The sequence below is a fragment of the Petromyzon marinus genome, chromosome 28 (genome assembly GCF_048934315.1).
Source record: "Petromyzon marinus isolate PM22_M1 ecotype Great Lakes invasive population chromosome 28, UKy_Petmar_22M1.pri1.0, whole genome shotgun sequence".
In the NCBI taxonomy this organism is placed as follows: Eukaryota; Metazoa; Chordata; class Hyperoartia; order Petromyzontiformes; family Petromyzontidae; genus Petromyzon; species Petromyzon marinus.
The window spans coordinates 4814634-4829195 of record NC_133694.1 but is presented as its reverse complement, the minus strand read 5'-3'; the positions used below and the strand labels follow the sequence as shown (position 1 = coordinate 4829195).

The following is a 14562-nucleotide window of genomic DNA, read 5'->3' as shown; positions in this document are numbered from 1 at the left end:
TCACTGCGGCGCCCCAGTGGACGACATCGCGCGCCGTGTACGTGCACGCGACGTTCCGTGTTCGCTAACCCGCGCCGCCCCCTTGGCGAGGAAGCGGCGGAGGAACGAACGCGAGGCTTGCATGGCGAAATCCATTTCCGCGTGGGGGAAATTGGAAATGACCGCGCGGGGCTCGGAAAGAAAGCGTTTCGGCGGCGCGTGCTACGGACTGCGGTCTGTCTGCTCGCGCGCGATCTGCCAAGAAGGCTCCAGGCGTGTCGTACGCGAGGTGTCGGTCCGTCACACGCCCGGGAAATATCTAAAAGAAAAAAGTTCAGAAATTGTCGAGGGGCGGTGGAGGAAGGCGGTGCGGAGGTTTCGCTTGTCCAACGCCAGTCACAGGTGAAGTTCGTTTCCTTTCCCCCGCGGCCCTTTGTAGACACTCTCGCTGCCAAAGTAAACCTAATTTGAAATACTTGCTATGCAGTTTGTAAGTGCTTCTCGAAAAAAAATGCATTTGATTCATTGGCAAAGCTTTATACTTTGCGAAAGTGTCAATTTTCATGATTTGTTTTGAATAATAAAGAAACTTTAAACTCGCTGTCGCAGTGCCAAAACAAACATTTTTGAATTACGGAATGTCAGAAATGTGTTCTCTTTAAAAAAAAAAATCACTCAATATTTGACATCACCATTTGTGTTCTCCGCAACCGAACGCACTCAGAATTCTCACAGTTCATTGGAAACATCTCGCATTCATCGGACTACATTAAGGCAACTCGACAAGGCGAAGCGGAGACGGACAGCGAAGCGTGCCGAAAGAGCCCATCACGAGACACGAGCGGACAAATTTGCCGATTTATTTTCGCGTCATTTTTGTGCACGCGCGTTGATACGACCATTCATCTCTCCGCCCCCCGCCCCCACCCGCCCCTCCACCTCCTCCGCAGATCTGAACGAGTGCGCGCTGGGTTTGGCTCACTGCTCGCACGTTTGTCACAACACCCGCGGATCCTTCGCCTGCTCCTGCTACCCCGGCTATTCTCTGGGGCCCAGCAAGAAGCACTGCTATCGTGAGACACCCAACTGCACGGCATCCAGCGCCAGGAAACTAGGGCCTGGTGGCTCAGCGGTAGAGCAATTGGCTCGCCGTCGGAAGGCTGCGCGTTCGATTTGACAATGGGGGGGTTGACTCAGCCCATCGTCGGTTCACTGTTGTGGTTGTGTCCTATAGATGGGCTCACCGTGGGAACGTGTGTATGTTGAAATTCTTTCGCACCGTACGTAGCCAACCCGTGCTCGGGACTGTGTTGTCTTGGTGGTGTCCGAGACTGTTGTTGTTGTTGTTTTCTACCTTGCCCCAAGCTTGCTCTGTATTGTTGACAAATCTGCGGGAATTCATGTACGAGTGCAAATTGTACTTCTACACTTAATATTTTCTATAAGTAACTTGCTCAATTTTTCTCTATCTTGCTCATTTATCTTCATGTTTCATTAGTTGTTATAACTTGTTGACTCCCCCCTCCCCCACTTGACATCTGTTAAATAGAGCTTCAGGGCTCATCGGATTTTTCCAGTTTAAATATAGATTCTGATTAATGCAGGGCCTTTGTTAAAAAAAAAACATACTCTCACCCACCATATGAATGAGGAATTTCCACCAATAGCTCAGGACCCGGGAGGGGGGCCTTGAATTTTGATGGAAACCCCTAAAATTATTAATCGCTTTTACAATTATGAAAATAACACCGTTGAAATTTAAATAGATGCGTTCATTGTAACTTCGAATTACCTTTACAATTCACAGCACTATATATATTTTCAATCACAGAATGACAAATCACCAGGGTAAAACGGGGGCGGGTGGGGGGGGGTGTTTGACAGCGGTGGTAGAGAAGGAAGCTAAAAATATCAAGAGAGGCCCTCACAAACCTTTAACGATCTCAGCGCCACCCCCCTCGCTCCCACCACCTGCACCTGGCCCCCCGCCCTCCTCAAAGGTAATCCGGATCTGATGGCACCATTCGACCGCCTCCATCCTCGCCAAAACAAGCACCACCATTTCACGAATGGCTGAGCTGTCACCACCTGAGATCCTCGGATCGAATCCAAGCAGCTGTCGGTGATTACACTGCTTTTCTCGGATGCCGTGAGTCGATGGTCTCGGTACAATCCACGACGACAGCACAAAAAAAACCTAGCTCATTATTAAATGTCTGCAAATTATATTTGGTGACATTTCGGTTTCTGCGAGTTAAAATACCAGTGTGGCTGTCACCTGGCAGAGTAGGGTGGGGAAGTGCTGCTGCCTCTATGGTGTGCGTGTGAACAGAGGTCGCTTGAAAGAATCTCAGAGGTAGCCTCGTGATTGCCACTTCTGCATGCCGTTTTCTAACACCGAGAGATGCAGCTGCCTTCTCTGTCTCACGGCAGGACACTGGCAGCAGCCTCGGGATGAAACCGTGGAAAAATATGCATTCATATGAATGCTACATTGGTCCAGGAAGTCAACTGTTTGTTGTTGGATTTAACTGTAATTTTGATTTATTTTTGCAAATGAAGGGACGCCTCTTGTCTAAATGAAGGGCATTATCGTCAATTTTATTAGCCGAATGTGTGATCCTTCTAAAAAAAAAATAACCTCTCTGGAGGGTTCCCTTCATTAAGTACAGGGCATTTAAAAAATCTGTTATTTTGAGTTTTTTAAAACAGTCTGCTACGTTCACCTGTATAGATAACAATATGTTGGAAAAGCAATGAGGTCAGTATTATATTTTAATAAGACATTAATAATTAAATAATGATGCCTCCGATTACGTTACAAAGGTTAAACATCCGTAATCATAAAGTGAACAAGAACGTATCAAACCAACTTGGTCAACCATTGGTGAAACAGCATCGCTTTAAAAGCAATGATTCATCTGCGAATGCCTGTCCAAAGTGGCATGCGAACATCCGCACACATTCCACGGGTTCGTGCAATATTACAGCAACGTTTCTGAGTGGGCACACGGGTGTGTGATCGTGCCTCAGTGTTTTATAAGCCCTGCTCCGGCTGGGTTTGATAATGTGCTGAAATGTGACGCTGGGCCAAAAAAACACAAGATCCCCTCCCTCCCTCCCGTACGAACCCACAATCTGGTGTGACCGGCACACGCGATTAGGATCGCGGAATGATCCACGGTGTGAATTTAGGGGCGTGCGAGCTAATAGCAGCCCAAATGTGTCCCGTAGCGAAATGTTATCTGCGCGATGTTGGCTTGACAAAGTATGTGAGCTTTCGCAAACATTTTTTTTTTAAATTCTCGTTTGCGGTTTTCCAGCTTGCGCTTTAAAGCCTCGTTCAGCCTCGTTCAAGTGTAACGGTTGCACTCATTCGTTCGCACGGTGGCGGAAAGTTATTCCGCAGTGTCTCTATGGTCGTGTCGATGTCGGTGGGTCGCTTCAAGAGTAGCCTCATGGCGAATGCCTGAATCGCGTCTTCTCGTCTTTCGTGCGGCTGCTGCAGATGCAGAGCAACAACTAACAATGTCACATTCAATCCAGACAACCCGCGTCAGGAGGAGCGGAGCGTATCACTGCGATGTCTCCTTCGCATTTGTGGATCGGGCATTGCGTCGTTATACGTTGTGCGGTCTGTTCTGGATGACCACAGTAGCACACTGGAGATTTTTTTATTATGCATTTGTGCATCAGGGATCCGCATGTTTTGTGTTTCGTTTGTTGTCCTTCCCCCGCACTTACAATGAGCACGGTTGTCTATGTACGGTGCTGAGGAAGTTTAACATATATACATCTGATGCATCGCTGCCGTAGAATGATAGGAGATGGACCGTGGCATTCATGTGTGGGCCAAGGTCTGAGGCTGCTGACTGCAGTTGCACCGTGAACCATTCGTGGTCGTCCAGGTGTCAGGAGATGGCATTGTTTGTGCTCATTGTCTGATGCCAATTCGTAAGCGGAGAGCGTTTGAAGTTTGTGTTTGTGGTGCACAACAAAGTGGTGGCCAGGCTGTGATCTGCACACGCCGTGTGACTATTCTGTACTCATGGAGCATATTTATACATATATACAAAGAGCTAATGATGCTTTAGATTCGTAGTGTGTCGGGCAACAGTAGACATCTGCTTTCCAGAATCACGACTACTTACAAGCAAAAAAATATCACATTCTCTCATGTTTATTGAAGTTAAACTCTGGCCTCCTATAAAACGCGCTAACTATATCTCGTCGCAGGCCCAGATTTGTAAATGCAATCAATAAAAGCAACTGTGCTATTTACGTAAGCGATGTGACATTGAAGAGTTGTTTAATACAACCGAATATATAGCATCGGGTTGGCATAAAAGATGTAACAAACTAAAACTAAACTTTATTTGAAGCTTTCGTGACTGCAGGAATCCATACTCTTTGGTTCTTTCGGTAAAGTCACGTAGGTAGAAAGAATAATAGATCCCGACGATTCGATCGCAACAACAAGCGACCCGTCTTTCGGAAGACTAAACAGAAGACGGTCCCTGGTTGTTGCGATCGAAACGTCGTGATCTATTAAGAGTATAAAACTAAACTATTTTTTTATTTTACTAGGTAAGGCCCACTGAACTATATGGTTCTTTTTTCAGAGGCAACCAGGCCACAAATGATAGCTCAGCGAAGTGGCTTATGACGTATAAAAACACATTTATAGCAGACAAGTAAACTAAGCGCACTTTTGTTTCTAAATATGGAGATTTAAACAAACCGGGAGGGGAAAAAAATGAAACTATTCTGTGTGCATGATCCACGTTTTAAAGATCAAGTCATGCATAGTCACAATAAAATGTGCAGGTAGGTGGTGGACAAGGCATGAGTCGTAAAAATGCGAAGTCAATAACGCGTGGAGCTTAAGTAAGGCCAGATGCTGGCCAGAACAATTGTCCTCATTCTGCGCATTTAAATTCTAAGTTCATTTATACAAAAAGTACAACATGTCTTACGAGAATGTTTCCGTGGATGCCAGCTGTTAGTATGATGCTATTAATAAAGGATATACCTACTCCGGAATGAATGTAACTTCAAATATTTATTTTATTTAGTTTGTTAAAATTATTATATTTTACTATCTGACTTTGCTCATCATTATTTTTAGGCCAATTCTGCAGCCTGAGTTCTTCAATAATTGTTCTGCAGTGCATTTGTATTGGTTGTGTCGTCAGTAGACACGAGCAGGATAACATTTCCTCCGTTAATTCGCGTGACTCTATTGCTCCCTTTGAACGCTCACGCACATATATATTCTAATGTTGCTGTGAATAGCCCGGATGAAAAATATAACTCCTGTCCTAAATTGATAATCTGTCACTCTCTCCGCATGCAATCTCGTTGAAGCAGCTCCTTCCGTATAAATGGTTGTTAATCGTCTCTACGATTTCTTAAATTATGTCTTTTTTTCACTAGGTAAGGCCCACTGACCTACAGTATATAGCTGTTTTTTTTTTAAAGCCAACTTGCCACAAATGATAGTCCAATGAAGTGGCTTATCACGTGGAAACGTATGCCAGCCAAATACTCTAAACGCAGGTTTCTAAATGTGGAGGGAAACCCCCGGGGGATCCGGAGAACAATCAACGCGATCACTGGGAGAGAGAGAGACACGCAAACTCCAAAACAAAAATGCGGGCGTCAGGATCGGGATCGAACCCACGCCCTCCTGTATACCAGGCGAGGTAGTTAACATCTCGCCACCGCGACGCTATCAAGTGGGGTCTCGCGGTTGCGCTGTAGGTCTCTCCGGTGTGTTTTCATGTTCTACCGCCTGTTGCTCAGTCAGTGTGAGCCGCTGAGGTCGTGCTGGGTTTTTTGTTCTCGTTCTCGTTGCTCCTTGCCCCCTGTACCGTTCCCCTCCTGCTGTAATGTGGCACTGATGCCCACTTTATTGAGGGCGATATTGGCGCGTAAAATGAAGATCGATTGATTGTTCAGCACTGCATTCCGACGTTTTCCTCCGCAAGCTGGAAGCTTCAATCCATTCAAGCTCCTGAAGAAGCTCCCAGCACGTGGGGCAAAACGTCGGACATCGTGCCGATCACGAAAACACGCCAGAGAGCTCATTGCTAAGATATTTTTTTCATTATCATCATCATCATAAAGGGCTCCCCTTGTTTGCAGTGCCGTATCACAAGTTGGCTGTGGAAAGCTACAAACTCACAGAGGGCATTGTCAGACATTTGACCGACTTCCTGAGGTCACGGGACAGCGTGACGGATCGCTGCCTCTCAGCGATGAGCGTGAAACCTAAATATTCACCGGAGGAGGAATGTGCTTCCTTTAGGTGGCCTCAGTAGTTCTTATTAATGGGAATGACTGATTCATCGAGTCATTGTGGGTTTTTTTATCCTCTCCGAAAAATGTGGAACTCAATCGTGGTATTTTTCTGCGAAAAGTGTAACAGTATAATCGTGATATTTTTTTGTTTTGTTTGATTGATTGTGAAGGTAATCCTAAGATTAATGTGTTTTTTTTACTGTGATCATAACCTTCTGTGATACAGTACATAGCCCACTGAGCTAAATATCTCTTTTTCAGAAGCGATTTAGTCACAGATGATAGCTCAACGAAATGGCGTATCACGTGGAAATTTGTCGCAGCCATATACTCTAAACGCCTGTTTCTAATTGTGGGGAGAAAAACCGGGGAGAAAAATCTACGCGACCACGGGGGAGATAGAAGACCCAAAACTCCAAATATACATGCGTCAGAGTCGGGATCGAACCCACAACCTCCTTTATACCGGGCGAGGAAGTTAACATCTCGCCACCAGGCTTACCTGGGAAAAAAACAAGCCTCATGCCCCAATAATCACGATGAATTACGTACGGGTTTTTTTTCCGCGACTTCAGGCATCGAGCTGGAGATCATCAGCGGCTGCGAGAGAAACAATGGGGGCTGCTTCCAGCGGTGCGAGAACGCCCGCGGAGGCCCCCGGTGCCACTGCCTGCAGGGATACGTCCTGGAGAGCGACGGCAAGACGTGCACAGGTGACTCAACAGCAACGGCCGCCAGTGGCTGCGGCAGCAGCAGCAGCAGCAGCCGCGGCGGCAGAGAAATCCACCATCATGCAGCCACTAGGGGTGCCATATTTCACTGACAATGTAAAACAAAAGTAAGAATCTGGACTCAAATCGTGACCCCCCCCCCCGCCGCCGCCGCCGATACTGTGAAGGAGAATAATTGTATGGATAATTTTTTGTTTAAGCCACGCCAAGAGTACTGACAATTGGAGATGACCAATTATTGGTATTGTTTGGTAGTAGGTGATATCACGGAGGGTACTTAAAGAGCACAGAGTTAGATAAAAGCGACCCGGCCACAAAATGATAGCCCAACGAAGTGGAGTATCATCGTGTGGACATTTATAGCAGCCAAATACTCCCAATGCATGGTTCTAAATGTGGAGGGAAAAACCGGAGTGCCTGGAGAAAAATCCACGTGACCACGGCGAGAGAGACACGACAACTACACATATGCAGGCATCGTCAGGTGTCGGGTTTGAACCCACGACCACCAGGCGAGGTAGTTAACATCTCGCCACTGCGGCGCCCCAACGGGGAACGAAACTACAAAATCAGGGACACAATATTGACTGTTGAGAAAAGTTGAGTTGACTTGGGCAAGGACGGGTGATGGCTACAAGGGATCATGGCCTCTAGACAAGAATGGTAGCCAAAAGAAAAGAGATTGGACCCGGGAGGATGACTGTTGTGGATACGGAGAAATGAGATCAGTTCGCCGTGCAGGAGTGAGATGGATTGTGGCATCGTAGAATCGTGAGGGATGGTGGTGGCGTGGGGAGGTCATCATCCAGAAATAGATATATACGTATAAAAGTAATGATAACGATTATGATTTGGTGCAAACAGCCGCTCCATTGTAATTGAGTAAACTGTCACTTGTCACAGCTCATAACATTGGAGCTTAATGCACAAAAATACATTTATTTACTGGTGGAAAATGATAAAATGTTAACCATTAAATGTATGGACATGATATATAACAGGTATGTAAATTATGCTTACCATCCTTGATTTAAAAAAAATATATACCTTCCCATCATGATACATGCATTGAATCGTGCGGGTGGTGTTCTGTTCTTTTAGATTTATGAAAATTACATAAAAGACATATTATGATGTGACATTAATACTCATGAGGCAATAGATCTGTACACGCACAACAAATATAAGGCGAAACGATAAAAAAACACATGGTAAAACTTAGATGCGATTTTTTTTGTTCATTCAAACCATGACCCTGAATCATGACAATTCTACAAATCATGACAATTCAACAGATCCCGACAATTCAACAAATCCCAATTAGATGCTGAATTTTTTTTTTATTCAGCAGGTAAAGGTGCAGCCCTGAAATGTCTGCCAGGTGGACCTCCTATAGAGGGAGCTCTTAGAGAGCCCCTTCGGGACCCCCAGATGAGGTTGGCCAATTGTTGGTGGCAGCTGACCGCGCGGTTGCTGCAGCCGCCTTCCTGGTTTATCTGTGGTACCTCCTCGCACCTCCGAGTCATTCGCTCGCTTTTTTCGAGAGCGAGCGAATGCTGTGCGCGTTACAAGTTTAAATTATCGTTGTTGTTGTTGCTTGGACAAACTGGCCAGACGTCGTGGAGGAGTTTGGTTAAGCGGTGTGTCACGCGCGACTGTGTCGGTCGGTGGGTGGGCCTAGTCGCGCCTGTTGGATACTCGGCGGACACGGTGTGGTGGGGGGGGGAGTTTGGATTGATTTGAGTCATGAGAAACGACAAATTGTTCACTGCATCAAACTCCACGGTGGCGAGATGTTAACTACCTCGCCTGGTATACAGGTGTGCGTGGGTTCAATCCCAACACCTGACGATGCCTGCGTATTTGGAGTTTGCGTGTCTCTCTCCCCGTGGTTGCGTGGATATTTCTCCGGGCCCTCGGGGTTTTCTCTCCACAATTAGAAACCTGTATTTAGAGCATTTGGCTGCAAAAATTCCCACACGATGAGTCACCTCGTTGAGCTATCATTTGTGGCCACGTTGCTTTTGAAAGAGAGCTCGAAAGCTCAGTGGGCCTTACACCTGGTAAAATAAAACATAAAATAGTTTATCGTTTCATAGTTTTAAATCAATCAAACGCGTGCATGGAATTCACAATACATTCCGGAAGATAGTGTATTTCCACTGCAGCGCTTCCCATAGACACTGCTAGTCGTTGGTAGAGCATCTAAAAAGAAGCTTAAAGGCATATGTCCGAACATATGTATCTATGTAGGATCATCTGCTGGGCTCATGTAAACAGCCGTTTCTGTCTTCCCACTCTCATGATCCAAGAACACATCGCAGGAGGGCAGTCAACTCTTTTGAGATTTATAATTCTGGACAGAATGAAAAAAAAAAGTTTTCGTTGCAAACGTTTCCTTTGGCGGATAAAAAATATGCAAGCAGGCAACGTGCTTTGTGCGACAAAACACGATAATAGCTGCACGCTGCGTACGTTTCAAATCCAACAACATCACGAATTCTTCACGATGAAATGCGCAGACTCCGTTCTTCGGACGCTTGGGCAGCATGCGCGATGAAAGTGAAACTCTTCTCCCTCCCGCGCCCTTTATCCCCCCCCCCGACCCGATAAATTGTCACGATTCCGTCTCACAAATGTATTACAAAAATGTATTTACAAAAATTACATTGTAGTGAATATATCAATATATACTGACAACGTTATACGAATCAAAGATTCTTCCATGTGTCGTTTAACGTGTCAAGGTGCTAACATTAACACCGTAAATTTGCACTCGTGCAAGTTTTTGGCTCGCACATTTGGGCTGGCAGCAGAGGAAACTCTCGGAGAAAACCTGCGGCATGCGATTTTTGGCCCCACTCTTCCACACTGGCCAGACTTCACCCCATCACGCGCTGCCGTCCGCCGAGACCCAGAATTGACGTTTAACCGGCCGCGCGATGATCGACGTTGAGACTCGGCGTCGAGGCCGTGAAATCGACAGCGCCCGTTCCTCCACGCGCGCAGTGTGCACGCGCGCGGGTCTCCTGCTCGTCACCGAAACAGAACGACATGTCTTCGGCATATACGGTGCAGTACATTGTGTGCGAGGAATTCACTTTGAAGGCGTGGAGTGATTTAGCGCCCGGCACCGGGACGGATTCAGTAACGTTGGCCTTGGCTGCTGCCTGTTTGCGTTCTTGTGCGAGCGCGCGCGCGCGCAGATGTGGACGAGTGCGTCGCCGACAGCTGCTGTAGCCATTACTGCACAAACAATCCCGGAGGGTACGAGTGTGGCTGCCGCGCAGGCTACAGGCTCGGCATCGACGGCTGCGCGTGCGACGGTAAGATAGCGATTTCCTCAACAACAACAACAATACAAACTGCATCATCAAACCCCCCTCCCACCCCACCGTGGTCTTCACTCGACACGGCGGAACCTCTCCGTAACGTGTTGCAAAAAGGGGGGGGGGAAAGCGTGCGCGCCGTGCGTGCGGCCGCTTGCTTGCGGGAAGGGCCTCCCGTTGGGAGAGAGGGCTCGCGTGCAAAGAGCGTTTGGCAACGTGGCAGTCATCGTGATTGTGTCAGCTCGCCGGTTATGTCCAAGAACGAATCTCGCCACCAAGTTTAGCAATTAGACACGACGCTTAGAAACTAAACTGAACCCATTTTTTTTTATTTTGCCAGGTATGGTCCACTGAGCTATATAGCTCGTTTTCAGAAGATACCTGGCCACAAATGATAGTTAAATGAAGTGGCTTATCACTGGGGAATTTATAGCAGAGTCACTGGAGAAAACTCCACGCGAACACCATGGGGAGAGCATGAAAACTCCAAATATACAGGCGTCATTGTCGGGATTGAACCCACGACCTCGTGTATACCGGGCGAGGTAATTATCATCTCGCCACCACAGCGTTTCACTTGAAACCGTGACCAAGCAAACATCAGCACAAGATCCATGGAGTCGCGTGCACTCTTGTACTCGTGACAATTCATTTTGTTCAGTGATATAGAGTGGTCTTAACAATACGAATTTGGCCAGATCACTACGTGGCCCAATTCGAACATCAACTGTGGAATCATGATGTCTGACGTCCCGATGCTTCGTGTACTGAAGGAACTGAATGAACTTCCAGCATGTAGAGCTCCAAGTACATGGGGCGAAACGACGGACATCATGCCAAGCAACACACGGCACAGCACAACCAGAAACACATCGGAGAGAGCTATTTATCATGCGTTTAATGCGGCCAACGGACGACAACGGGCCGCGAGACGGTGCCGAATCTGCCGCTCCACCACCCCCCCCCCACACCAAAGTTTCGACGCGAACGCTGAGACGAATTGTTCCGCCGACGCGTTCTCGGATCGAACCTCGCGTTCGTTTCGGCGCGACTTCCGTCTGGCGCTTCGCTCCGCGGATGCCGGGCGGCAGCTGCGTGGCGAAGCGAGACGGTGCGAACCCGCGTCGTACGACGCGCGGCAATGACCCAAAAAGCAGACGCGTCTCTTGGAGCCGCTGTGCCCACCGTTTGTCGCAGACGGTGCTGGGGCACCACAGAGACACGGGCCGCCGGAGGTAACCGCCCGAGACGGTTCAGAAGCGTCGCAGTGGGAAAGTGGTTCTCTTCGTATGCCGGGTACTTTTCCTTCTTACTACTCTGTTGCTGTTGTGAGTCGCGCTCTCTCGCTCGCTCTCTCTCTCTCTCGTTGAACGCCGCGGCGCGCGCCGGCGCTCAGACGTGGACGAGTGCTTGGCTGAGAACGGCGGCTGTGAGCAGGAGTGCGTCAACAAGGCCGGATCTCACGAGTGCGCCTGCCAGGGCGGCTTCAAGCTGACGGACGACCGCAAGCACTGCGTCCGTGAGTTACCGCGCTCCCCAGTTCCTCTCTCACAAACGCTGTGGGGGGCGAGGTGGGGTGGGGGGGGGGAAGAAAAAAACCCTTCAATAAGTGCACCCTTCAATAATGTCAGTAGTAATAATAATGATAATAAATCCCGCCGGCCAAATAAACTGAACGTGGTTCCGTGCAAAATAATTTACGAACACGGTAAAGGCGGCAAGGGCGCTGCCCTGCAATCGCTGGCTCGCGCCGCTGCTGGCGGAGGGGGCCTCCGCCCGAGGGAGCGCCGGACAGCGTATTTGGGACTTCCTCTTCCACACCACACGCGATCTGCCGATCGATTAACTGTGGTGGACAACCCCGTTCACACTCCTGGGTGGAGAGAGACGGTGGGGGACCTAGGGAACGAGTACCATTGTTCCAATTGCCTCGCCTGCTGGTTGGAATCGCACCCGGGACCGCTGGATTCTACAAGCCCCGTGTGCTATAGTAATAGGTTTTACCCTTTCAACTGGCACAAAAACTGACACCTTTATTCAAGGCATCATGTTTGCAATAACCACAACACAAGCAGTCAAAATGCAAACAAAAGAGACAACTCTGATAATAATATGCACTGTCCTTAAATTTGATTGGTCCACACCCGAGACGGCTTTTCTTAGAGCCTAGTCTCCACTGGTGTTGGACCAGATGACGCACCACACCACGATGACGCACCACACCACGAAAATAATAAATAAAAAAAACAGAATGTCAAATATACTCCCGTAGAATTTTTTTTTTATCATTATTCACATGTTCAAGCGCCCGCTCTTAATCTTCTTATGTGGAATTTGTGTTGATGTTGTTGCTGTTGTGGTGTTTTCAGCGCCACGCTATTTAATGACATCCAGCCTTTAATACGGCAATGTTATTTTTTTGTTATTTATGGAGCTGTCCGGTCAACTGGCTCTCGTGGACTGAAAATGTGCCGTGATATTTTTGCAAAAAGTTAGGTCACCATGATCTGCTGGGCCTCCTGGCCAAATATGCACAGCCTATTCTGCAAATGTTTTCCCCATCTTCTCCACAGGGGCGTTGCTTTTTAAGCGCTTTGTACCAAGACCCTTTTTCTGCTCTATTACATTGCGACATTGAAATCGTTGTTCCGCGTTATGTCGTAATTAAAACCGAACTCGTACAATACACGATAATTGGGCCCAGGAATGCGTCCACGAGGTTAACACGCCTCGGTCTCACGGGAACAAATGTCCCCACAATGCGATGTGCCAGCAACATTTGACTTTGATAGGAATTCGTTCATTTAGTAGTCATGCGTTTTGATTATGAGGTTTGTCTGTTACTCAATCGCAAACTTTAAAGCGACTATTAATTTCCCTATTAAAAAATGGGTCATCAGAAAACATTTTAAAAATCTAATTGAAATCAGGCCCCATGGTGTGCAGTGTCCGACCCTTATGATCCACTCTGTCTCTCTGGCATCTCTGTGTCTGAACTATAAAAAAGGGCCATTGCCCAAAGTGTTGCCTATTATATTTTTATTATTTCTAAGGCAGTATTATTGACGAATGCGTTGGAGTTTTTGAACACGTACAAATGCCTCACCTTATTCACGTATAAATCAGAAAGTGTACAACAACGCACCGATTCTATGAATGAAATGCATTCTTACGCTCACAATGTTATTTATACCCAAATTATATGCTCATGGTATACATTCAGAAAATTGCGACAGGCACAATGTTTCAAACGAGACAGATGAATGAAGAACAATGTCAGTCAACTGAGACGAAATATTAGGATCGAGCCTTGAATCAAATGATGAATCGTAGCAATTGGTGACGGTTGAAAACAACGGTCCAAGTTCAAGCCTCCACCCCCTACCTCGCCTCTGTCCACCCACATCGCATGTGTCGGAGTAAAGTGTTGGTACTCTCACTTCTAACGCGGCTCTTTAGAGCTCCTTCTAGCGCCTTCCGCCAACAGAGGCATCGGCAAGCACTTGCGGGGGGTTGCACCTTTACCTTTTGCCGTTTATAATTCTGACCACAATTCCTTTTTTTTTTCATTGTGCACAAGCCCTGGACAATTCATTTGGGCTCAGGCCAGAGGGGCAGCCTCCCGTGAAGAAGGGCCTGATCTTCCGCCCTCCTCCTCCTCCACCTCATCGTGCCGAGGCCTCGCGTGCCAACTTGTCGCTGCTGCTGCTGTTGGAGGGGGAGCTGTCGGACGAGGAGCACCACGCTGGGCAGGACTGGGACGACTGGGACGGAGATGGAGCCGACGGCGGCGACGCGCCAGCAGCGGCGGCGGACGAGAGGGCTGAGCACACGGCTCTTCACAAAACACGTACGGAGCGCTCCCGTTCCGTGAGCCACCTCGCTTCTGGGGGCTCATGAGCGGAGCGTCAGGGCTTGCTAAGCGAATTATGTTGATCAGCAGAGTCAGGGCTTGCTAAGCGAATTCCGTTGATCATCAGAGTCAGGGCTTGCTAAGCGAATTCCGTTGATCATCAGAGTCAGGGCTTGCTAAGCGAATTCCGTTGATCAGCAGAGTCAGGGCTTGCTAAGCGAATTCTGTTGATCAGCAGAGTCAGGGCTTGCTAAGCGAATTCCGTTGATCATCAGAGTCAGGGCTTGCTAAGCGAATTCCGTTGATCATCAGAGTCAGGGCTTGCTAAGCGAATTCCGTTGATCAGCAGAGTCAGGGCTTGCTAAGC

General features: G+C 47.8%; 1 protein-coding gene across 4 annotated transcripts in view; it reads left to right on the top strand.

Annotated features, from left to right (window-relative positions):
* The window catches only part of LOC116946937 (uncharacterized), a 120107-nt gene that overhangs the window by 59940 nt on the left and 45605 nt on the right, over positions 1–14562 (top strand). For all 4 annotated transcript variants that reach the window (XM_076070285.1, XM_032962220.2, XM_076070283.1 and 1 more), the window contains 5 exons: positions 930–1052; positions 6858–6995; positions 10220–10339; positions 11739–11861; positions 13923–14192. In XM_076070285.1, the coding sequence (XP_075926400.1) occupies positions 930–1052; positions 6858–6995; positions 10220–10339; positions 11739–11861; positions 13923–14192 (774 nt within the window). The remainder of the gene's footprint in view (positions 1–929; positions 1053–6857; positions 6996–10219; positions 10340–11738; positions 11862–13922; positions 14193–14562) is intronic.